This window comes from Carassius carassius, chromosome 38, assembly GCF_963082965.1.
Source record: "Carassius carassius chromosome 38, fCarCar2.1, whole genome shotgun sequence".
In the NCBI taxonomy this organism is placed as follows: domain Eukaryota; kingdom Metazoa; phylum Chordata; class Actinopteri; order Cypriniformes; family Cyprinidae; genus Carassius; species Carassius carassius.
The window spans coordinates 7435875-7462293 of NC_081792.1; the positions used below are offsets into that span (position 1 = coordinate 7435875).

General features: G+C 43.3%; 1 protein-coding gene across 2 annotated transcripts in view; it reads right to left on the bottom strand.

The window, feature by feature from the left end:
• Positions 1–25243, bottom strand: part of LOC132119233 (ras-related protein Rap-1A-like) — a 69182-nt gene extending 43939 nt beyond the window's left edge. For both annotated transcript variants that reach the window (XM_059529034.1, XM_059529033.1), the window contains exons 1-2: positions 25036–25243; positions 3783–3868 (exon numbers count right to left, since the gene is read on the bottom strand). In XM_059529034.1, the coding sequence (XP_059385017.1) occupies positions 3783–3839 (57 nt within the window). In that variant the 5' untranslated portion in view covers positions 3840–3868; positions 25036–25243. The remainder of the gene's footprint in view (positions 1–3782; positions 3869–25035) is intronic.
• Positions 25244–26419: the final 1176 nt, after the last annotated feature.

Genomic DNA, 26419 nt, shown 5'->3' on the forward strand with positions numbered 1-26419 from the left:
TTAAGTCATGGCACTCAAATTGAAGCCACCAACTCGGCAGTGACGCGGGATATAAAGATCGCTGTGACTGGAGATCTGGAGAAAGGATATGACCGTAAAATGCCCCTTCTAATTTTGACCTCAGCATTGGATCCACGCTTTAAAGCACTGCCCTTTTCGGAGGAGGAGAACAGACAGGAGCTCTACACCAAAATGGCAAAGGAGGCACCACAGATTTCACTTGCAACGGTAAGCTGACTGTAAGAAACTTAGTTAATTATATCAGCTTTTTTCATCTGTAAAAATGATTTTTTTGGATATCAACTCAACATATGTTTTTATTAATGTACAAATTATTACTGTACAAATTATTTTATTAATCTACAAAATATGGGATACATGAGTTTACAATACACACTTTACAATAAGGTTCATTTATTAAGCATCAGATAATGTATTAACTTACATTATCTAACCATTAACAATAATCAATAACAATAATCTTTGTTAATGTTAGTTAATAAAAATTACAGTTGTTCATTGTTTGTTAATGTTAGTTTACAGTGCATTAACTAATGTTAGCAAGATTTTAATAAAGTAGAAGTAAATGTTATATAACAAAGATTAATAAATGCTGTAGATGTGCAGTTCATGATTAGTTCATTTAACTAATGTAGTTAAATGTTAATTAATTAACCTTTTTGTAAAGTTTTACCAAGTTATTAATTACAAAATGTCATGTTATGATTATTTCAGGACCAGAGTAATGAAGCAGATCAGAACAGAAAGAATGCTGAGAAAGAGAAAAGGACTTGTTTGGAGATGCATTTTCCCCTCCCAAAACACAACAATCACCTCTGACACTGTATAAGGCCATCCTTAAAAATATTCTTGTTTGCCGTAACCCGACCGACCCTGTCAATTTAGCACCGACTCAAAAATTTTATTTTTTTTTGCTTTTAGTCCGACCGACTTGCCGATTGTAAATTTGCGTTAAGACTGACCAATTATTTTTTTACTCTTCAAACAACTAATACAAACGCAATAAAATACTATTAATTATATTTAAGTAAGTATTGTAAATATATAAATTGCCTTGGCCTACATACAAATGAAGACTATCTTCTTTAATAAAAAAAAAAAAAACCTTGACGTCATCTGTGTTTACACGGATGTCACACTGTGGCCTGTGCGTTCGCTTCGTCTCATACTCTCACTCGCTGTCAGAGTCAACGGTCCGCGCTTGGTAATGATGGATGCGGCTGCAGTAAACTAAATGTTCGCGGTCACTGTTCAAAGTCATACGGGTTCGGGCACCATAATACATCTAAAAAAAATTCATTAAAACAGCTCGACACCGCTTTAACTTGGCACAAAGTTCTGTAAAAACTGTGCCCAGATCTTTTCCCATCCCTTCCCCTCTCTAGTCTAAAACCGTGACCGTGTCGACTGTCACTTTATGTTCGAAAATCTACTGCACGAATCAAGCACAAATCAACCAACACAAGTTTCGAAAACAAAAATAAGAAAATGATTTTAGCGACCTTTTCTCGAATGAGTCCAGGTTTTTTTTTTTTTTTTGAACAGGCGTCACACAGCAACTGCAGCTTCGGACAAACACGCATAACAGCAAATAATACTTCTGCACAATGTTTCTCTTTTTACAACAGAAATGTGAATTCAGCCGGTATTCAGTCTCATACAGTTTCGGGCTAGAATCGCCTAGGGCTGTCAAAATAGCTGATAAAACTAAATTCGAATTTTTTAATTAAATATGATCAAAATTCGAATTGTATTCAAATTTTAAATGCATAATTTCAGTTAGGGTGAAGAAAAGCTTTTTGCTTCTCTTCTGAGGCTCAAGATAGCGCATCGAGCAAAATATTACTTCATGTTTATTCAAAGCATTAGAATACTGTGAAAAACACATAATATTTAAAATAATGTTTATGAACCAATTATTATTAATTAAGTTGCTTAAAGAACTATAAACAAAACAGCATCATGTATGCATGCATTTTTAAATAAATAAAAAGGGCGGAAAACCAGTCACACAGGATACATTTTTTCATTTAAAAACATGAGATGCAGTGGGATGGGGAACAAAAACCCAACATAAAGTCTCGAGATATTTTTACAAAATTAAATTAATACATAAATTTTACATGTCTTTCTAAACATGCGGCTCTCTTGTGGTGTCCCTCTAGAAAATGTGAGAAATATGCGTTCTGTGTGAACGGCTTGGTTTCAGTTTTGATGTAAACAAGATCTTCTCCACATTGATGTTCTTTTTTTTTTTTTTTTTTTTTTAAGTGGCTTCAACTGGATAGGCTAACATAACCTTCTAATGCAATGGCACATACATCGTCATCGCATCTCGTGCGCGTACACGGGGTGAAAGATGAGAAAGCAGATACTGCGTGTCGAGCTCGTCCGCCTTTGAAAGTTGTGTAGACACAGCTGTGCGTGCGGCGAGATGGAATGGAACACGTACCGGGGCTCATAAGGCAGCTTCCTTAATGCACACCTAAAATTCGATTTTTTTTTTTGTTGTTGTTGAAATTTAATCGTAAACACAGCCATGTTTGAAGCCTGCAGTAAATGTTTTGCATTATGGCAGTCCACTCTGCTTATTGTTTTTCGAAAATGTTGCGCTCCTGTTTGTCATTGTGCATGTAACTTCACGCCAATAAATAATCAGAAATATTGGTCTTTACCAATATATTGAATCTTTACATTCTTCCTGCCTGTTGTCCGTGGATTTACCTATATTTCGTGTTATTTGCTGTATAAAACTTTAGACATACAAAATCGATTTTACAATCGATTCAATGAACACTCGTCACTCAAATCAAACAGGATTTTTTTCACAAAAGTGACAACCCAAGAAAGCAAAGTAAATGTTCTCTCATTTGTAGGTTGCATTGATACGTAGCGGTGGATGCAAGTAAAACAGTACCTCATTTTATTTCTCACCTGAAATTCATGCAATAAACATGTTTTTGACAAAGATTTAAATTTGTTTGTGGTCTATATAGCCTGCATCAAAATGAGGTTTGCAATGATGCGCCCGAAGGCACGGGTTGAAGACCCAGTCAGTGACGTCACGATATGCTAATTTGTTTAAATTCATACCGACGTCATCACCATCACAAAAATGTACTTTTTTTTTTTTACATTGAAACTTGAAAAAAAAATATAGACCGACCTACCGACCCTTTTTAAAAAAAAAAATACTGTTACTGCAAACCAAAATATTTTTAAGGATGGCCTAATCAGGCAGAGGTTGAAGATGTGCAAGATGTACCCTCTTGCATCCCTGGTACAAGTGTAAATTTAAGTTGTTACAGTTTTTGCTTTTATGGAATATGTTTTAAATTCAGTTTAGTCATTGAGCTTTATTTATTTGCTTCAGTGTCACTATAATTGTCATTTCAGTTACTGAGGCAGTGACTTTAAAAGCAAAAAGGAAGAGTCATTCTAAGCTTTTTTGACAATATTTTATTTCATTTAAACCATCGTTTTTTTTCCAATGACAAAAACAATTGTTTTTCAGTTATCACAACTGTTATAACACTGGTTATTCAATAAACACATATTACTGTAATTAAACTGGTCAATCGAAATTTCGTTTAAATTCCAAATTGAACCATATCGTGATATGTATCGTACCGTGGCTTTAGTATCGTGATGCATATCGTATCGTGACATTGTTGGTGATACATAGCCCTAATTGCTTGGCTAATCACTGTAGTCAAGCTGCTCTGAGGTTTGGTGAAGATGACATGTTATACTGTACTTACCAGGGCTGATTTGCCCACGCCGCCAGAGCCCAACACCACAAGCTTGTATTCACGCATAGTAGGGTCTCTTCACCAGACTCAGTGCTCTAAAAACAAGACAAGATAATTAATAGGTCTCTACATATTGATATATGTTCATTTGTGTGTGTGTGGGGGGGGGGGGGGGGGTATAGACTCCTGGATCATAGCCCAGGTGGGGGGATACTGCAAGCATGACCTCTTAAACACAATTTAGCTGTGGGTTCTGGATGGAAGTGTGCTGAGGCTGGGACTGAGGTCTGCAGAGGCTCTTGGCCTACAAAGATTCAACCCATGCAACCAATTTTTCTGTTTGCGACTAATTTTTGTGAGCAGTCACACTGGCGCGACCACCACGTTGCCCAACTCATTTTTCAACTCATTTTAACTTACTGTTGCATATGAGAAACATCAAATGGCAAAAGAAACTGAAGCGAAACTAAACCACGTTGCACAGTCGAAACCATTTATCAGCTCGGACTACAAAGCAAACAAACATGTTGGAGCTCAGAACAGCTTTTCTCGGGACCCAAAGTTGATTTCTAGACACTGTTATTGCACAGATGCAACAGTGCTGCGAGATCCAGTGAGAAGAGTTTGAATTCACGCACAATGATAAGGTTACTGCGAGATTTAGTGAGAATCATTCAAATTCTGTACAGAAATCGGTTTTAAACAGTGCTGATATGTCAAAAAAACAGAAACTGTAACACTAACTGTAACCATGGTGTTCTGTTAGAAATAGTCGAATGCGTTTTATCATTCAAGAAAATTCAAGCCATTGACTTGCATGCATTTCACACAACTATTTCCAGCACATTGCAGTGAATTCAACATACCAATTTGAAAAACTAATGGAATGCAGTCAATATGCACTCTTTAGTAAGAGTGGAATATATACATTTTCTGTATATAAAAAGTAGATTTTGCACCTGTTACTGTTGTTAATAAAAGTAAATTTTGTAAGCATCTTAACTCAAGCTTAGTGCTTTACTGTCAAATCTGTATAAACAATAAAAAAAATAAAAATAATCAAGAAATGAATATGTTAGTCTGGAGCCCTGTTTATTAGAGGTCGACCGATTTATCGGTTTTGACGATTAATCGGCACGATAGTTGATTGCTGGAACAATCGGTTATCAATAAAAATCCATGCCGATAGTTTTCTGCGTTTCGTCCCTTGCTGGAGCAGCTGATAGTTTCCCGGGTTGGGTCCGTTGCTGGAGCGACTGAGAAGGCTTTGTTTTCATTATACAGTACGAGAGCGGCCTCTAGAGCCTGAAATTACTAACAGCACATGCTGTTTGTTTAGACAGGTGACATTGCATGCTGAACAGAGCGAGAAACTTCAGACAGAAAACTTGCCACGCCACAAAGCACCATTCACAACATTAAATTATATTATACTCGACCCGAATCGTTGTTAATGTACATAATGAATTGTATATTGAGCATTTCCATCGAAACGTTTATGCATACAGGAAAATCCCTTTTGAGTAAAAAGGGGTCACATGGAAACCATTACACTGGTTTTCATATAGTGAAACACACATGCAGCAAAACGTACTCGGTTACTAATGTAACCTCGGTTCTCTCTAGAAGAGGGAACGAGTACTGCGTCTTAGCTAAGACACTACGGGAAAAGTCTCTTTTCACGATACACTGAAGCAAAAAATTATCCTTAACCCTTTAGGCGCCAGAGGTTTTTTCCTAAAACGTTCGATTTTGACATCTTAATTTCAGAAGGCTATATCTTAAAATTTATAAAAGATAGAGACTTTCTGTCAATTATACAAATATTAAGGATGACCCAATGTTTATGTAGGGATTTTATTTTCCCATCTAATTAGCATATTATGACGTCATATGGGGGTGGTCATCTTGAATTATAGAATTTTCATGAAAAGTCACATGTTTAAATAATAAAATGCAGCACTTCTTTCCCCCAAAAAATGTCCCTCGCCTTCTGTGTGCTATATTGCACAATACTGAATGCTCAGGTAAATAGTAAGTAGTAAACAAACTGTGTAAATCATTACTAATAAATGGTAGAAACAAACCGAATGCATGTAGCAGTTGGGATTTTCAATTTACTACATACAGCAGGCACTCTGATTCCATGTATTGGGCACATATATATTATTCATATGACACACAAACACAAGTAGACAAGACCGGTTTAGTTCAAAAGCTATGCCCCGTGTCACATCGCCTCTGCTTCTGCTATGAGCAGCGCGGCCAGATCTGCCTCGCGCACGCGCCGAGTGTGCACAGCTCGGACTACAGTCAGTGTCATTGCGACTCCCCACCTTGCCTCCTAACTGTCCTATGAATAATTCGACCTCGTCTAACATACCCAGTGGCATTAGACAAAGTCTCAACTACAATACTGTCGCCGCGATTGTGGAGAGGCGCGGTCAGAAGACAAATATACATGTCTAGCGCGGTAAAAATCTCCCGCCTCGTCCCTGCGACAATAACACGCCTGCTAATTTCGCGATTGAACACTCTGACCCCGGCAAACATTGTTCACACCTCTGACATTTGGCAAAGGACCATTTACATTAGGCAAAGGATTCACCATTTGTGCTTGGTGAAGGGCTACTTTCACTTTCAGTATCACCGGCATCTTCTGAATGCAGATATTTCCCCTTCAGAATCAGTGTCCGTGAATAGAAGTCCCAACACCTCATTGCGGCTTTATTGAAGCTTTATTGATGCCATTAGATAATAATAATAATGATTATAATAATAATCTAATGCCAATACTCGCTGACGTTGACAATATTGGTCAGATAAAATGGCTCAGTCTCACACTAGCTCCGCTTTTTTTCGCACTGATTCAATACGCTCTAGCTCGAATATTTTGTATAAGAGCATGACGTTTTTTTGAGTCAGAGATGAAGTATTACAGGTCTGCTATCTGGTGCAGGGGAGGTTGCATGAAATTTGACACCCTATTTGACAAAATCGGCCGTTTTATTCAGTGCCGCATCTTGTCGAGTAAACTCGACCGTGGCGCCAAGAGGGTTAATTTTGAATTATTGTAAAGCGCATTTGCAGCAGCACACAGCCATAGGCGAGACGGCTCGCTCGCTCATTGGCTGCTCTGCGGCAACTGCATAAGCCTATCGAGCGCAGGCTGATGCAACATCAGACCAATGAGGGCGCTCGCGCCCTCCATGCCACTTCCCGCCGAAACGGGTGTGGCCTAGCCCTATAAAGGGAGCTCGAAAAGGCTGACTCACCTGATTTTTCATCGCCGAAGCGAACCAGAGTGAATCGTACGCACGGCAGAGAACGCAGTACTCATTCCCTCTTCTAGAGAGAACCGAGGTTACATTAGTAACCGAGTACGTTCTCTTACGAGAGTTCTCTCGTACTGCATCTTAGCTAAGACGCTACGGGAACCCAATGTAAAACGCCGTGCGTGCAGAGATCACACACCAATAAACCTGGAAGCGACGCCCAGGATTTACAGTGCACAATCACCAGAGGGACTCACAGAGAATCCTAGAACAGGAGGGGGAAACCCTCCGTCCCATATCTAGCAGCGTCAGTAGACGCCGGCAATATGACATCACATATTCAAGGCAAGGCCTGACCAATGTGGGAATGTGGGTCTTACGCAATACTACCCATATAACAGTCGGCAGCGCATCGCGCTTGCGATCTCAGAGTTCCAATCAGGACACTGATTCCACTATACCGACAACAGCTTTGCCTGCAGAGCGGGAACCTCTAGGTTATAGAACCTGATAAATGTAGACGGCGAGGCCAATCCTGCCGTTATACATATATCCTGTAAAGAAATCCCACTAGACCACGCCCACGATGAGGCGACGCCTCTTGTGGAGTGTGCTCTGACACCCAGTGGGCACTGAAGGCCCATGGTAATGTAAGCTAACGCTATAGCGTCAACTATCCAACTGGATAGGCTCGGTTTCGAAACAGCCATTCCCTTGGAACGTCCACCGAACGAGACAAACAGCTGCTCAGTCTGTCTGAAGACAGCAGAGCGAGACACATAAGTTCTTAAAACCCTAACGGGGCAAAGAAGACTTGAGTCTCCATCCTCTCCTGACACCGACAGGGCAGACAGGGAAATAACATGAGCTCGAAACGGTGTGTTGAGGGATTTCGGCAGATAACCGTGCCTATGACCCTTGAGTCATTAGGCCCAAACTCCAAGCACGTCGGGCTCACCGAGAGCGCATGCAGGTCACCCACACGCTTCACTGAAGCGAGAGCCAACAAGAACACTGTCTTGAATGACAGATGTTTGAGGCTAATCGTTCGGATAGGCTCGAGAGGGGAACCTTTCATGGCTTCCAAAACCGTCGAGAGGTCCCATACAGGAACTGACGGAGGTCTGGGAGGATTCAGCCTGCTAGCTCCTCTAAGGAAGCGGATGACCAAATCGTTCCTTCCTATTGACTGACCGAGCGTTGTCTCAGAAAACACTGCGATAGCCGCCACGTAAACTTTGAGCGTGGAGGGGGCTCTGCCCTTATCCAACAGCTCCTGTAGGAAGGAGAGAACCTCCGTCACCTCACAACTAAGGGGTGAACGTTCCCGAGCTGTGCACCAGCTGGAGAATACTGACCACTTCGAGGCATATAGCCGTCGAGTAGACGGAGCTCTAGCCTGAGTGATAGTATTTAGCACTCCCACTGAGAGATCAGCGGGTAACAGTTGAGCGCCCACACATGGAGGGACCACAACTCCGGTTGAGGGTGCCAAATCGAGCCCCTGGCCTGAGAGAGGAGGTCCCTCCTCAACGGCACTGGCCACGGGGCAGTGTCTGCTAGCTGCATCAAATCTGGAAACCATGGTTGGTTCTTCCAAAGTGGTGCTACAAGCAGTACTGAGCATCTTGTTTCCCTCACCCGTTCTATCACCTGCGGAAGGAGGGAGACGGGGGGAAAAGCATAGAGTGGGCAGCGCGGCCACCTTTGTGACAGCGCGCTTTCGTTCTTGGAAAAGAACGCGGGGTAGTGAGCGTTTTTGTGGGACGCGAAGAGGTCCACTACCGCCCTGCCAAATCTCTCCCACAGCAGCTGGACTGTCTGTGGGTGTAGAGACCATTCGCCCGTGGGAATGTTGCTTCTGGACAGTCTGTCTGGACCTAGATTCTGTAGCCCGGGCACATGAACTGCTCTCAGCGAGCACAAGTTGCGCTGAGCCCAAACCAGGAGGCGTTCCGCCAACCTGTACAGGTTTCGGGACCTGAGACCGCCCTGGTGATTTATGTAGGACACCACAGACATGTTGTCCGAACGGACTAAGACGTGGTGGTCCTTGATTCGGGGACAAAAGGGCGTCAGCGCGTTCTCCACTGCCAGCATTTCCAGACAGTTGATATGTTGGAGATTTTCCTGTTCTGACCACAGGACAAAGAACGGTCTGCCCTCGAGCAGCGCTCCCCATCCCGAAGTGGAGGCGTCCGTCGACACCACTTTCACTTTCGAGTAAGTCCCCAGGCTTACACCTGATTGGTACCAGTCGTTCGCTGTCCAGGGCTTCAAGGCTGTGACACAGCTCTGATTGACCTTGAGACACAACTGACCGGATATCCACGCTCTGCGCGGTACTCGCGCTTTCAGCCAGAACTGCAAGGGGCGCATGCGGAGCAGGGCCAACTGAAGAACTGGTGATGCTGAGGCCATGAGACCTAGCATCTTCTGAAATTCTCTGAGCGAGAAGGTCGCGCCGCAGCGGAGAGAGCTCACTGCACGCTGAATGCCCAATGCGCGCTGTGGCGACAGCCGCGCCGTCATGGAGCGTGAGTCCAGAGCTATACCCAAAAACAGTATCGTCTGACTGGGGTTCAGCGAACTCTTCGTCCAGTTGACACTGAGACCGAGTTTCTCGAGGTGATCGAGTATAATGGCCCTGTGTTCCACGAGCTCTGATCATGATTGAGCCAGAATCAGCCAGTCGTTCAAATAGTTAAGCACTCGCATGCCTCTGAGTCTGAGAGGAGCAAGCGCTGCATCCATGCATCTCGTAAACGTACGAGGAGCCATGGACAAGCCGAACGGCAGGACTGTATACTGGTATGTCTGGCCCTCGAAGGCGAATCTCAAGTATCGCCTGTGACGTGACGCTATCTGTATTTGAAAATACGCGTCCTTCAGATCTATCGACATGAACCAGTCTCCTCTGCGAATATGCGCAAGGACTTTCCTGGTTGTAAGCATTTTGAAACTGCGTTTCTGTTATGACCGTAGTATCGACGCGCGCTAAAAAGCGTGAATGGAGTTGAAAAAACTGTAGCGAGTAGCCTCTCTTTATAATGTCTAGCACCCAATCCGAAACCCCTGGAAGTGCTGACCATGCGTCTGCATGAATGGCTAAGGGTTGGATGCGAAGCGCGCTCTGTTGGCTGGGCAACGGCAGCGCTTCGATGTGCTGTAACATGGGCGTTATGCCTGTGACAGGCTGAGCGGGTCCCATGGGACTAGTGCTGTCTGTGAGTAATTGTGGGCTGTAAGCGTGCACATTTACTGCTTTCGACTCACTGTCTGCCTGGGCAGAACGAACGTGCACGGGTTTCGTTTTTACAGAAACCAAATGCCGTATGTGACATAGTGTTTGTGGGCACTGAGGAGTGGGCACGTTTACTATGTAGTGCGCGCGATCAACCTGAGTCGCTTTTATGGGCGCGAGCCCTGTGTGAAGGGCTGTGCTTATATGTTGAGATGGGCACTAAGCAGTGGGCATCATCACTACATTTATAGCACCATCGGCCGTGGCCGGGACACCAGAAATTACACTCTTTTCGGGAAATATCTGGGTAGCCGTGATAACGGCTTTTGTGTGCAGGCAAGCGGGCAACTGTACAGGCTTGCGCGTTGCAGAAGATGCTGAGACAGTCACAATTCCTAAAACTGAAACAGCGGCGCACTTGGGTGAGAGTTCGACCGCAGCGGGACTCGTACACCGGCGCTTTCCTAGGAGTGCTAGGATGACTTCGGGGCTTCCGGCCTCACCGTAATCCTCTGCCGTGGTCCCCGCGGCGCGGGGCGACGGCCGGTAGAGCGAGAGCGGGGTCTCGAGCTGCGTTGCTGACGCTGTTGCGATGAAGCAGCAGGAGGCGGGGGGTGTGGCTGAGAGCTTTGCGGGGCCGGTCTAGCATGACTCGCTGCAGAACCGGAGCGCTTCGGGAGGAAGTGCTTGAACGCTTGTGACGCTTTCTGGTCCTCGACGAATCTCTCAACGAACTCGTTGACAGAAGATCCGAAGAGGCCAGCGGGAGTCAGCGGGGCGTCGAGGAACGCGGTGTGTTCAGACTCTGCCATGTCTGATAGCGTCAGCCATAGATTCCTCTCAGCCACAGTAGCGGAAGCCATAACTCGTCCCATGGCCTGTGCAGCGGACTTCTCTGTGTGGAGAATGCTGGTGAAACAGACGAACGAGTTTGCGCTGAGTATGGAGCATTCCAAGCCTTTGCCACCTCTTCGTGAAGCTCAGGAAGAAATGGGGCGGGCTTTGAGTTCGGGGACGTACGCTCATCCGGAAGAAAGCTACCATCCAGCCGGGAAGCGATGCAGGGGAGGCCGGTGAAGCAGGGCCTCTCCTCTCCACTAATTTCACTTGTTCCCACACTCCTCGTACCACTGGGAGGGGTGGAGGTACAGGTCTCCTTATATCAAAAGAATGGAAATTTGATCTTCAGCCATCACCTACAGGTACTGGTTCATTTGAATCACATGCCATTACTGTAACCCACCCTATTAAAATCCACTTTGTGGTCATTTATCGTCCCCCAGGTCAATTGGGAAACTTCTTGGAGGAGTTGGATGTGCTGCTATCAAACTTTTCTGAAGATGGTACTCCTCTGGTACTGCTTGGTGACTTCAACATCCACTTAGATAAGCCACCTAGCACTTACTCCTTAAGTTCCTCACACTCCAACGCAGGTCACCTTTCGACGGAACCGTCGCTCACTCTCTCCATCTCGCCTATCTTCTGTGGTTTCATCCTCACTTCCTGCACTCTCTCAGTTTTCTGCTCTGGACACGAACAGCGATACGGACACTCTTTGCTCCACTTTAACATCTTGCTTGGACAACTTTTGCCCACTGTTGTCTAGACCAGCACGCACCGCCCCATCTGCCCCCTGGCTGTCCGAGGTTCTCCGTGAACATCGCTCTAAACTCAGGGCTGCAGAGAGGAAATGGCAGAAATCCAGAAACTCTATCGACCTCTGTGTGTATCAGTCTCTCTCTTCCTTCTCTGCAAATGTCTTCACGGCTAAAACATCCTACTACCAAAACAAAATTAACAGCTGTTGTGACGCTCGGACACTCTTCAAGACTTTCTCTTCTCTCCTTAATCCACCGCTACCACCTCCTCCATCGACTCTTACAGCGGACGACTTTGCAGTTTTCTTCACAAATAAGACAAGATTCATCAGTGACCAATTCTCCACACTGCAGACTGAGGACAACTTCACAATGACCGACGCACACTCTTTCTCCTCCTTCTCCCCACTCTCAGAGATGGACGACTCCAAACTTCTCCTGTCCAATCATCCTACTACTTGTACACTTGATTCGATCCCCACTCACCTCCTTCAAGCGATCTCTTCTTCAGTCATACCTTCGCTTACTTACATTATCAACTTCTCTCTTCACTCTGGAACATTTCCCTCAGCATTCAAACAGGCTCGGGTAAGCCCACTGCTCAAGAAACCATCTCTAAATCCAGCGCTTCTTGAAAACTACAGACCGATATCCCTTCTTCCATTCATTGCAAAGACACTTGAGCGAGCTGTGTTCAAACAGCTTTCTATGTTCCTTGTACAGAACAACCTCCTGGACAGCAACCAATCTGGCTTCAAAAGTGGCCACTCAACTGAGACTGCTCTGCTCTCGGTTACTGAAGCCCTGCGACTAGCAAGAGCAGCTTCAAAATCCTCGGTACTCATCTTACTGGACCTGTCTGCTGCTTTTGACACTGTTAATCACCAGATTCTCCTGTCCACCCTCAGAAAGATGGGCATCTCTGGAACTGCACTCCTGTGGGTTAAGTCCTACCTCTCTGACAGATCCTTCAGTGTGTCTTGGAGGGGTGATGTTTCAAAGTCACACCACCTTGCTACTGGGGTTCCTCAAGGCTCAGTACTTGGACCACTTCTCTTCTCCATCTACATGACATCATTAGGATCTGTCATTCAGAAGCATGGCTTTTCTTATCACTGCTACGCTGATGACACCCCAACTCTACTTCTCATTCCAGCCAGATGACCCGACGGTAGCTGCTCGCATTTCAGCCTGTCTGAGTGACATTTCTAGCTGGATGAATGACCATCACCTTCAGCTTAACCTTACGAAGACAGAACTCCTGGTGATTCCAGCTAACCCATTGCTTCATCACAACTTCTCTATACAGCTGGGCTCATCAACCATTACTCCTCCTAGGACAGCCAGAAACCTAGGAGTTGTGATGGATCATCAGTTAAGCTTCACAGACCACATTGCTACAACGACCCGGTCCTGCAGGTTTGCCTTATACAACATTAGGAAGATTAGACCCTTCCTGTCAGAGCAAGCAACCCAACTTCTTGTCCAAGCTCTTGTTCTCTCCAGACTGGACTATTGTAATGCTCTCCTGGCGGGCCTTCCTGCATGTACTGTCAAGCCTCTGCAGTTGATCCAGAATGCAGCAGTGAGGGTCGTCTTCAATGAGCAGAAAAAAGCTCACGTTACTCCTCTCCTCATCAGGTTACACTGGCTACCAGTAGCCGCTCGCATCAAGTTTAAGGTACTGATGCTTGCCTACAAGACGACCACTGGCACGGCACCAACTTACCTAAACTCACTGGTTAAATCTTATGTGCCCTCCAGAAGTTTGCGCTCTGCAAGTGAACGACGCCTTGTGGTGCCATCCCAAAGAAGTTCAAAATCACTCTCACGGACCTTTTCCTGGACTGTGCCCAGCTGGTGGAATGACCTCCCAATCTCAATTCGTACAGCTGAGTCTTTACTCATTTTCAAGAAACATCTAAAGACTCATCTTTTTCGCCTGCACTTAACCATCTAACACTAACACTTTTCCTTTTCTTGTCTTTTCATTTATATATATATATATATATATATATATATATATATATAAAAAACCCGGCTATGTGTTCTATACTAGACTAATTGAGACTTGTCAAGGCACTTGTATACTGTAGTTGTTCTCTTGTTGACCTGACTCCTTCTATTGTTCTCATTTGTAAGTCGCTTTGGATAAAAGCATCTGCTAAATGATTAAATGTAAATGTAAAACATATTTACCTTGCCCACTCAAGTATGGCATCATTACTGAATTCACCCAGAAATATTCTTTCCTTCCATGTAAAGGTTGGAGTAGATGGGGAGTTTCCTCCACATAGCATTAACAGCATTTTATCTGCACTATTTGTTCACTTCACTGGTTTGCACTCTATTCGCCATGTGCCTTGCACTGCTTTATTGAACTTTATTTTTATAATTTTTTCACATGCGCTTATTTGTATAGTTGTATTTTATATTTTATATCTGATCTGGATTTTTAGGCTTTACTGTTTTACTGGTCTGAGAGTATTACACAATTTCAATTATCTGGATGTATGTACTGTACATGGAAAAATGTACAATATTAGCAGACTTAACTTGACACAGCTAAACCTCCCAAATTGTCATCAAAGGCAGTCTGAACAATCTGTGGACCATAAAAGCTGCTCTGATGAAAGTCTTTTGAAGTCATAGGATAATACTTCAACTGCCTGATTCGGATGGTAATTGTTTCTCATGTGGATGTCTGTAAAAATAAATTTACATATATCACCTGGGATGGCGATCTATTCACAAAGGAGTGTCACTTTAAGACACAAAGCATGGATCTAATAAAAACTTGGACATCCGATTCTCAACTGTTTAAGAGGCAAGATGGTTATTTATAAAATTTTATTTGTCCGTTCAAATGCAAGGCGACATGAAAAGGATCTATATTCAATCCACACACAGCAAAGAGTACCCTAGTACCCACATGATCCGCAAGTCCAATATTGACAATAAATGTTACATTTAAAACAAATACAAAGAAACAGTTTTTTTTATCCTATTCATAAAAAAAAGGAACTCTGTCATCTTTTCTTGCCTTCTTTGCAAAAAAAGCTGTGATTTTTCCATGACTTGCTTTCATAATTAAGAAAGATAAAATCCTTTTTTGATAGACCTGATAACTATTTTAGTATAATCATATCAATTAAAAATGCAACGTTAAAAGGTGTAATAGTGTATTTTTTTACCATATAAATTTAATAAAATTAGCATCTAGCTATAGCAACAGATCTAGTTTCATCTCACTCCAGTCTAACTTGAAACTAAATTATTTTATAGGTAATTTACTACACATTGTCATAGGCCTATACATACTATGGATTATTAAGGCTAAATTTTACTTAACACTCTTGCTAAATGGGGTAAGCACACTTACTTTCTCATTTCAGATGTGTATGTTCTTTTATAGTGTCCTGCACCTACTAGTAAAAAAATATATTAAAAAAATATATATCTGGTGTCTGAATAATTGCTGGTTTCACTGTGCATTAATTCTTGTTAAAACTACAAATTAATTCAGAAGAGCAGTGTGTGATTTTCTTTCTTTCATTTTCTTGGATTAACATTACAGCAGCTATATAGCTAAATTAGGCGCGGTCACTTTAAGAGACAATGAATCCATCCAATTTTTTTGCCCACCACCGACTGGCCTGTTGTAAGGGCGTGTGACGCCGCTATATTCGCTACGTAGACCTTGAGCGTTGAGGGGGACTGTCCCTTCTCCAAGAGCTCTTGTAAAAATGACAGTATCCCCGATACGTCACAGGAGGTTGGGCTTTCACCATGGTCTGAGCACCATGTGGAGAACACAGACCATTTGGAGCATAGAGGCATCGTGTAGACGGAGCTCTAGCCTGTGAAATTGTGTTTAGCACATGCTCAGGGAGTCCCGTAGGTTCCCGTTGAGCGACCAAAGGTGCAGAGACCACATCTCTGGGTGCGGATGCCAAATCGTTCCGTCTGCATGAGAAAGGAGGAAAAATATGTTGGGCAATGAGAGTTGTCTTTTGAGGTGAAGAGGTCTATTTCCGCTTTGCCAAAGACAGCCCATATTTTCTGAACTGTCTGCAGGTGGAGCCTCCACTCTTCTGAAGAGGCTCCGCTTCTCAACAGCATATCCGTGCCCTTGTTCAGTTTGCCCAGTAGATGCACTGCTCTCAGGGACCCCAAGTTGCTCTAGGTAAATTCCAGCAGTCGCGACGTTAGTCTGAAGAGATGCGTCGATGACAGCCCGCCTTGGTGATTTATGTAAGACACCACTTTCATGCTGTCTGATCTGACCAGCACGTGGTGGCTCTTTAGGTCTGACAGGAAGCTCTGGCAGGGTCGTTGAACTGCAATCATCTCAAGGCAGCTGATGTGAAGCCTGCTCTCCTCCATCGGCCAAAAGCGGGTTTCCCTTCGCACAGCGCGCCCCAACCTCTGTTGGACGCGTCTGTGGAGATTATTTTCCTTCTGCAAACCATACCAAGCGGGGCACGCCGTTTCATCCATTGCTTGTTCCTCCAAGGGGTCAGGGCTGAAATGCAGTCCTGACTCACCTTGATATTCAGGCGTCCGTGACTCCATGCATGAGGTGGAACACGCGGTTTCAGCCAGTATTGGAGGGGGCATACTGCTGCCATAAGGCCCAGCAACTTCTGGAATGTTTTTAGGGCTGAGAAGCCGCGGCGCGCTCCTTCACCATTGTTGTCCTCATCGTAACTGAGTCTAACACTGTTCCCAGAAACGATATCCGTTGGCTGGGAGACAGCGAACTCTTGGCAAAATTCACCCTGAGCCCCAGGCATTCCAGATGGCTGAGGAGCAAAGTTTTGTAACTCGATGCCTCCCCCTCTGACTGAGCTAGAACTAGCCAGTCGTCAGGGTAATTGAGAATGCGGATTCCCTTCTACCTGAGAGGGGAGAGAGCCGCATCTATGCACTTCATAAACGTGCGAGGCGCCAAAGACATCCCAAAGGGAAGGACCTTGTATTGGTAAGCCACGCCCTCGAAGGCAAAATCTCAAGAACGGCCTGTGACAGGGGGCTATCTGGATGTGAAAGTAAGTGTCTTTCAGATCCAGCGAAAAGAACCAATCCCCGGACCGTATTTGTGAAAGGATTTGTTTAAGCGTGATCATTCTGAAGCGCCGTCTCATGAGGGCGCGGTTCAGATGTCTTAAAATCGAGAATGGGGCGCAGCCCGCCATCCTTCTTGGGAACTAGAAAGTAACGGCTGTAAAACCTCAATGCACTGGGGCAAAGACTTCTATAGCTCCCTTCACCAGCAGATTTTCTACTTCGGCCCAATCTGACCCAATCTGACATCCCGGGAATGGCTTCCCATTGTGAGGCCCGGATGGACAGAGGTTGGATTAACTCGAGTGCTTGTCTGCCGCGGGGGGACATAGCACTCGTGAGTGGTATGTGAGGAAAACTGCTCTTTTTGTAAAGGAGTGTGTTTTTTATGTTGTGCAATGTAACAGCGCTTTGCTGTCTGGGCGCTAAAAAGGGGCCATTCTTTGCAGCAAAAACAACTTCTTCGGCACCTGGAGTTGGATGGCAAAACACACGGGGCAGTTTGGGGGGTGGTCCCCCGAGACTTAGCCCCCTCCTCTTTCTTGCCAGTAGATCAGGATGACGGCAGTGGCGCGGGGTCCAGCACTACCTTGGGCCGGGGTCCCATGCGTTTAGGGAACTGAAACCGTCTGGTGGCCGAGCGAGAACAGTGTCGAGGCTCGGATTTCACAGGCTGGGCAGCGGCGGTAGCAGCGGGCGCTAGCTTGGGAGGCTGACGAGTCAGCACCTGTTCGGGGCGACTGGCAGCGGCAGATGAAGCGTGTTTTGGCAGGAAGTGTCGCATTGCCTAGGACGACTTCTGTGCCTCCGTGAAGCATTCAGCGAACCCTTCAAATCACTGGACTGAAGAGGCCGCTGGGGGAGATCGGCGCATCCAGGAACTGGGCTCTATCAGCATCCTTGATTTTCATGAGGTTAAGCCACAAGTGGCGCTCCAGGACGACCAGGTTAGCCATCGAGCGCCCTATGGCCTGGGCAGTGCTCTTGGTAGCACGCAGTGCCAAGTCCGTTGCACTTCCCAGCTCCCCGAGCGTGGCGACATCCGAGCCAGACTCATCAGTGGCGGCAAGAAGTTTGGTTCAACCGCTTTATTGAATCGAACTGTCTGAACTGGTGATCCGAAAACTGATGCAAACTTTTGTTCGTTATCTGGCTCGGCTCTGTGTTCATCTTCAGTTCTCTCTTCACAGCAGTTCAGTCAGTGTACTGTTTGAGTAAATGAATTACTTAACAGCTTAAGTCATTTGAGGATTAATGCGTATTGGAGATGCGAACTGTTTAAAATGATTCAGTTTGATTTGGTGAACTGGTTCAAAAAGATCAGGTTACATCGAATGATTCATTTGCGAACCAGATATCACAAACTGCTTTGTTTTGAACTCTCTCACAACAGACACGGAAGAGAAGTCAATGTTAAATAAAGTCGTAGTTTTTGCTATTTTTGGACCAGATTTTTGATGCTTCAAAATATTCTAACTGTCACATGGACTACTTTGATGATGTTTTTCTTACCTTTCTGGACATGGACAGTATACCATACACACAGTTTCAATGGAGGCACTGAGAGCTCTCGGACTAAATCTAAAATATCTTAAACTGTGTTCCAAAGATAAACTGAGGTCTCACGGGTTTGGAAGGACATGAGGATGAGTTATTAATGACATAATTTAGGATTTTTTTGGGTGAACTATCAATTTAATCCTCTTCCCTGCCTTTTCTTCCTTGCCGGCTCCCGGGAGGAAGAAAACGGGAAAAGAAAGCGATTGGCGAGCACAGAGAGGCGATATTCATGTTCTCGCAATGAGAATTTGCTCTTTCAATCTCTCTCTCTGTCTCGCCGGATGGCCGCACGGAAGTGATGTGTCTGCAGCGGGGACCGGCAGTCGCGTTCCAATGCGAGGCGTGTCAACTTTCGAGCTGTTCAGCGGAGATCAGCGAAGCGATGTGACATTGTCGCTGAAGGAGAAAAATCTGAATTCCTGTGGCGAAGCGGCCAATATATAGCCAGATGCCCTGCCCATTTTGGTGGCTTTTGCAGGCTTCGCTGCCATAGGTTCGTGCAGCACCACTGCCGAGCCATTGGTTTGTTTTAATAACACTGCACGAACCAATGGCCGTGCAGTTTCACTGCGTGATTGAATAAGGCTTCAGTTCAGGAGAAAAAAGGAGTTTTTCCCCATAAGCGTCTTCGACGCAGTACGAGTGAAGTATTGAAAGGGAACTGATCATCCTCTGTACAGTCAAAAACTGATCAAAGAAAAAACAAGAAAAACAAGAAACCACCATGTTCTAGTCAAATTATCCTGCTCATCAGCAACATAAAAAGACCACATCCTTTGTTTTTTGGATTGAAAATGAAACCTAATTATAAAGTCACAAATCTCATTAAGAGACACTCATAGACCTACTACCACCTCTGGACAATACTGCTTCAAGTTTAACCTATGTATGTCCTGTTGAAAAATGATGAGTCAGTCTGCAAAACCGTTAAACGTGCATTTCCTCATTTTCTTCTTCTCATAATTTCAGACAACATCATATCTGGAAATGTGGTTGGACTTCCGTTTTTCAGACTGAAGAGGGGAGAAATATGCTGTTCTTATGTGAATATGACAAACTACCAAATGAAAGATTAGGAGCAGGGCTTCCAGGGCTCCAGACTAACATTTAAGAGCACCAGTGACACTAAGTTCTACAGATGGTGGCGCCAGGAGCAGATTTGGTAGTGCTGGAGGTATTCAAAATAAAGATCATTTAATAAAAAAATTACTATTGTTTTGCATTAATAAGTGCAGTTTCTAATAATATTTCATGTTAATTTCTTGTTTATTTGTTTATACAGATTTGACAGTAAAGCACTAAGCTTGAGTTAAGATGAATACAAAATGCACTTTTACATTATTCTTCTAGCATACGGAACAGACCAACTTCAATTATGTGTGCTTTAGTAGCAAATTAAAGAAAAGTTACAAAAAAAAAAAACAAGAGTTAAATTCTGACAAAATATATTTTTTATGATTTTATTTTTTATAGTGATTTTATAATTTCAAAATAGAGGAAAAAGTAGAAATTAATGACTAATAATACTTATAATTGTGATTTGATGTGTTTTTTACAATTTTACATGAGTTTTTTTTTTTACCACGAATTATATTTTGTTCATCCCATAGCTGTGTGAAATGCTTGAAAGACATAGAAATGTGCTTGAATATCTCTCTCTAAAGGTTGTACAAACCCTGAAATGAATGATGTAATGCATTCAACAATTTCTACCACTACACCATGCTTCCAGTAAGCGTTACCAATGTTCATGACAGATTTCTGTGGAGAATTGTAATGTTTCTCAGTAAATCTTGCAGTAGCCTTATCATTGTGCGGTGAATTCAAATGCTTCTCACTAAATCTTGCTGCACTTTTGTATCTGTGCAGTAACTGTCGCAAAATCAACTTTGGCTCCTGGATAAAGCTGTTCTGAGCTCGAACAAGTTTGTTTGCATCGCGGTCCAAGCTAATAAATGGTCCAGCGCGCAACTGAAACTTAGCGCGATTTAGTTTCACTTTTGTTTTGTTTGCAGTTTGATGTTTATCAAATGCAAAAAAAAAAAAAAAACGGCAGAAACGCGGTGGTCGCACCACTTTTCACACCGGCAGAAAAAATGAGGGGTGCACGATATATGTTGCCCGATGATTAATGCGCATCTCGTCAGTAAAGCCGGTTATCTAATAAGCGGTAAATACCATCACGTGGGTGATTTCACACAGAGCAGCTGTTACTTAGGGATGGGTACCGAAACCCGGTATTAAACTGGCCCCGGGGCTAAATTATGAAAGACCTTAGTATCAGTAAGATCTGACACTATCGGTTCTGCTTTCGGTACTGGAGGGAAAAAAAAATAATGTACTGTGTATTTTTGCTTATTAATGTTATCGTGCACATTTTATCTCACCAAACATTTCTAATGTGCAATCATATTAAGACGTTTGTATGTGAGATCTGCGAGATCTCTCATGCGCGCCGCGGAGGCTGTCTGTCAGTCACACACACACACACACACACAACAAGAATGAGCGCGGCGCACACACATGCATAAGGGGCCGTTCACATATCGCATCTTTTGCGTGCTCAAGTTCATTATTTCAAATGTAGGAGCACGGTATGCACGCTCATAATGGAAGCGATGCGGTCGCGACGCGCACGCGGAGCGACGAGCTTGTTTTTTACAGGCGCGTCCGCACCGCATCGAGTTAAAAACATCTCAACTTTTCAGAATGCCGCAAGCGCACCGCAGGTCATGTAGCTTCCTCACCTTTTCCGTAACAACATTGAATATCAGCCAAGATGAAGGAACAGCTGATAGCTGTATGTGGATTTTTAAATTAATTTAGTAGCAGAGCTACTGCAAACAGTTTTTAGTGCTGCAAATCCATTTATCCATTGCTGAAATTTCCGTGTCTTCATGGAGAGAGCAGGTCATGGTTGCGTAGCAACAGCAGACTCCTCAGGAGCGCAAGTGCCCGAAGGCTTTGGGGAAAAAAATCAGAAAGCGGCGTGCCTAGCGTTTTCCACGTGGTTTTAGACGCGATATGTGAATGGCCCCTTACAGTACGAAAACTCCCGCTTAATACAAAGAGTGACGATGGCGGAGACAGTAAAACGTTCCAAAGTGTGGTTATACTTCACTAGAGTTGATGCAGACAACGCTGGTTGTCATAAGTGCAACAAAATCTTTGCATGTAAGGACGGAAACACAAGCAATCTGTCAAAGCATCTTTCAAAAGAGCATTATGTGCAGACAGAGAAATGCAAAGTTTTCGACTGCCTAACACAACACAAAGTAACACAACACAAAGTACCGATAAGAATACCGTTAAAGTACCGGACCGTTAAGCAGTATCGGTAAGAGTAGTAATACCGTTAAAACCTTAACGATTCCCATCCCTACCGTTACTACACGTAGCCGTTGTTAACTGACAAGCGGCGCAAATCCAAACGGATAGCCCAGATAGAAAGTGTACACAGAAAATCCAACTTACTAAAATTCACAAATATCACATCATTTGCGTAAAATAAAACTATGTGCATCTATTAACAAAGTCCACTTCTGGAAAATTATGAAGATTATATTACTGAGTAAAGACTACATTTTTGGTATTAATCTTTATCCATCCAATTACTATAGCTCGGTAATATTAGGGGTGTGCACGGATAGTCGAACATTCGAATATTCGTTCTGCTCTTATTATTCGATAAATAAAAATGATATTCGAATTTCGCAAAAAAAATAATAATAATAATTCACAATAAAACTTAATTTGGTCACTTTCTGTGACTCTCCACGGCATATTTGAAGATGTATGCAAGCAAAAAATTATTAATGAACGAATAAGGGGACGTTCAGATATTGCGCCTAAAAACGCATGGAAAACGCTATGCGCGCCACTTTCTCCTTTCCAAAGCACTCGGGCAGAAGCGCTCCTGGGGCGTCTGCCAATGACGCGCTCTCTCCATTAAGACGCAGAAATTTCAGCAAAGGATAAATGGATCTGCAGCACAAAAAATTGCTTTCAGTAGCTCTGCTACTAAATTTATTTCAAAATGGCAATCCATATACAGCTATGATCAGCTGTTCCTTCATCTTGGCTGAGCTTTCAACGTTGTTACGGGAAAGGATGAAGCTGATTGGTTAGTTCTTGTCACATGACCTGCTGTGCGCTTGCGGCATTCAGAAAAAGTTGAGATGTTTTTAACTCGATGCAGTGCGGACGCGCCTGGAAAAAACGGGCGCGTCGAACTGCGTGCGCATCGCGACTGCGTCGCTTCCATTATGAGCGCGCATACCATACCGCGCACCTACATTGGAAATAACGAACTTGAGCGTGCAAAAGCACGATATGTGAACGGCCCCTAAGAACTGCGGTCTTCTACAGTACTTCAAATATGCCGTGGAGAATCACAGAAAGTGACCGAATTCATGAACATTGTTGCGGCATCTCTCAAGCAACGAATAAACACCGCTAACTTGGAGAATACAGTGAAAACTCCTCTTCTCGCGTCTGCCCTAGACCCTCGGCACAAACATCTCAGGTTTCTCAATGAAAACATGAGAGAAGTAAGAAAAAAAAACTTTTTTGAACATTATCAGAACATTTTCCTTGATGCGAGTGGTGCGGATGCAGCCGCCGTCACCAACGATGAAGAGGATGCAATGCCCACTCGTCGGAAAAGGCTGAGCCAGTTCTTCAGCGATGATTACAGAGAGTCCAGCCGAGACGAGTGGGAACAGTTCTTGCTGGAGCCATGTATTCCACCAGTTGAGGATCCCATTCAGTGGTGAAACGAAAACACGAAGCGCTTCACAAAACTTATTCGCTTAGCACACCGTTATTTGTGAGTCCCTCCAACGTCTGTGCCGTCAGAGCGCGTTTTCTCCGCGGCCAGCCTTATTGTTAACAGACTAAGGAGCCGACTTTCCCCCGATCATGTTTACATGCCTGTGTTTCTTAACAAGAACATGTGAAACAATAGAAAAAAAAAGCAAAAAATATTTGCTGGCAGTTTAAAAGTTTCAAAGTTAAGTGTAGGCTACGTTCTACAATAGCCTAATTGCCACAGGCTGCTTTACGTTTTTTCTTTGTTCACTTTTTTTTTCTTTGTTCACTTTGTTTTTTTTTTGTTTTTTTGCTTTTAATCTGTACTTTTGTTTGTTTGCACGCATTGTTAAAGGTTTTCAGCTACAAAACACGATGTGTAATGTTCAAGCTTATTGTGTGTAAGCTTATTCAAAATGACGGAAACAATAAATGTTGCTGAAAAATAACGTCTGTCTCATTAAACTTAATTTAAATAAACGAATATTCGTTTTTTGTGAGCTCAAATATTCGAATGTGATATTTGCGGAAAACGCCCATCCCTAGGTAATATGTGTTGATATTCAATAAAAATAACCACTGTTGCACTAAAAAATAATTTCATCAATATATTCTCTACAACAGAAGTACAATGCAAAAAAAAAGCTAACTTTCAAAGTTAACAGACCAAAAAAAAATTATTTGAAAAAGTTATATGCAATTTCAGTCAAAAGCAACAACCGTTGGGAACAGAAACCATTTGGGAAAGACAAGGAAACCCCCAGGCGAGGTCTTATACCAGTAACAGAAACTCTTAAAACTGATAAGATTGGTTTCAAGGGATGCAGTTTACTTTCATAAATATCTTTATCTAGTTAAAAACTATATTGCCCACTTAACATAATAAACTTGATTCATATAAGCTTGCTTATATCCATTTCACGAAATTATTATCTAAAGTATAAAAAATACACATAATAATGATTCACTCACTCAGACATCACTTCACAGTAAAACCAGCAAAGAGAACTGAAAACTGCTTTGCTAAACATTGCTGTCTGGAAAAAAAAGCCAATTTACGTCTATTCAGCAAAACCAGATGATCGGTCCTAGTCATCTATGGATTCTAAACTCCACTCTGAGACAGAATCAAGTAATTTAAGAATGTGGCAATAATAATCAGCTCGCATTTAATTTCTCATCAGATATAGGGAACATTAAAGTGTAATACAACAGGATGCACAACTACTGAACCTTGTGAGAGAGGGCTGGTTTTGAATGATAATGTGGAACAACTGCATCCTACTATGCTGACTGGATTGTTTAGTTTATGCAATAATGTTATTTTAATGTTATATTTTAACCTCACACTTCGATTTAGACTAGTAATGCACACATTTATTTCAAGGTGAGACAGAAGTTACATGTAAGATGTTTATAAAGTGTGTTATAATGACAGTTAGCGCTTATTTTGGTCAGTTTATGATGTGGTGAGATTCAGTCCGTGAGATCTGTGCTAACATGCTAAGACTGCTGGAGCCAGATAAAACTACTCAATATCACTTTATCTTTGTTTAAGGAGCAAAACACTAATGGCACAGTTATGGACTACAAGTGAATAAATAGAGCTGCAACACATACATCTCGTTTATCATCTCTTTGTGAATTTCTGAAGTTAATTAACGGTCCTTATCAATAGTGTCTGTTAGCGCGCTCGTTTAGCCGCCTACCTTCACACACCCGCCGGGGAAAAAAACCCGAACAACTTTAGTGTTCAGCTGCAGTCAACCTCAATCTCTTTTCTCCTCAGCAGACGGGGTCATTCCACGAAATAGCACCTGCGGCTGACGCGAAACGAGCTTTGGTATAAGAAAAACACGGCCGTGCTGCCCTCAATGCGACCCTTTACGACCCGCTCAAGTAACGCGCCTGTCACACTGCCTCACTTCTCAGCGCTCCAGCGCGAGCTAGCACCGCAATGTTAACGCAGAGTCTCATGACAGCTTCCGGTGTTGGCCTGAATCATGGGCCGCCACCCGACAAAACAAAGGTCGCGATTAGACTATTTACTAGTGTAATAAGGTTAAACTCTGATCAAACCCTATTCTTAACACTAACGTCAATCTTAATTTAAACATACACGAGAAATATGCAGCTGTTGGGTTTTACATTTACATTTAGTAATTTAGCAGACGCTTTTATACAAAGCGACTTACAGATGAGGACAATGGAAGCAATTAAAAACAACAGAAGAGCAATGATATAAGTGCTATAACAAGTCTCAGTTAGCTTAAACGCAGTACACGTAGCAAGGGTTTTTAAATAATATAATAAATAAAAAGAAAACATAGAATAGAAAAATAATACAGCAAGCTAGTGTTAGAGGTATTTTTGTTGTTTCTTTTGTTAATTGTACAAAAGTGACTTTGTGCCTCTTTTGTGATGGCACAATCAAGCGACGTTCACTTGCAGAACGCAAGCCTCTAGAGGGCACGTAAGTCTGAAGTAATGAATTTATGAATTTAGGTAAAGGGGTGCAGAGCCAGTGATGGTTTTGTAGGCAAACATCAATGCCTTGAATTTTATGCGAGCGAGCAGCTATAGGTAGCCAGTGCAAACTGATAAACAGAGGTATGACATGTTTTTTTTTTTGGTTCATTAAGAATGTATCTTGCTGCTGTGTTTTGGATTAATTGTAAAATTTGATAGAACTGGCTGGAAGACCTGCCAATTGAGAGCATTGCAATAGTCCAGCCTGGACAGAACAAGAGCTTGAACAAGAAGTTGTGCAGCATGTTCCGAAAGAAAGGTTCAGAGTGCAGCATGTTCCGAGCAGTTACCGTCGGATTGTCAGGATGGAATGAGAGGTAGAGCTGAGTGTCATCAGCATAGCAGTGGTATGTAAAGCCATGTTTCTGAATGACAGAACCTAATGATGTCATGTAGACAGAGAAGAGAAGTGGTCCAAGAACTGAGCCCTGAGGCACCCCAGTAGTTAAATGTTGCGACTTGGACACCTCACCTCTCCAAGATACTTTGAAGGACCTATCTGATAGGTAAGACTCAAACCACTGGAGTGCGGATCCTGAGATGCCCTTTGCCAGTAGGGTTGAC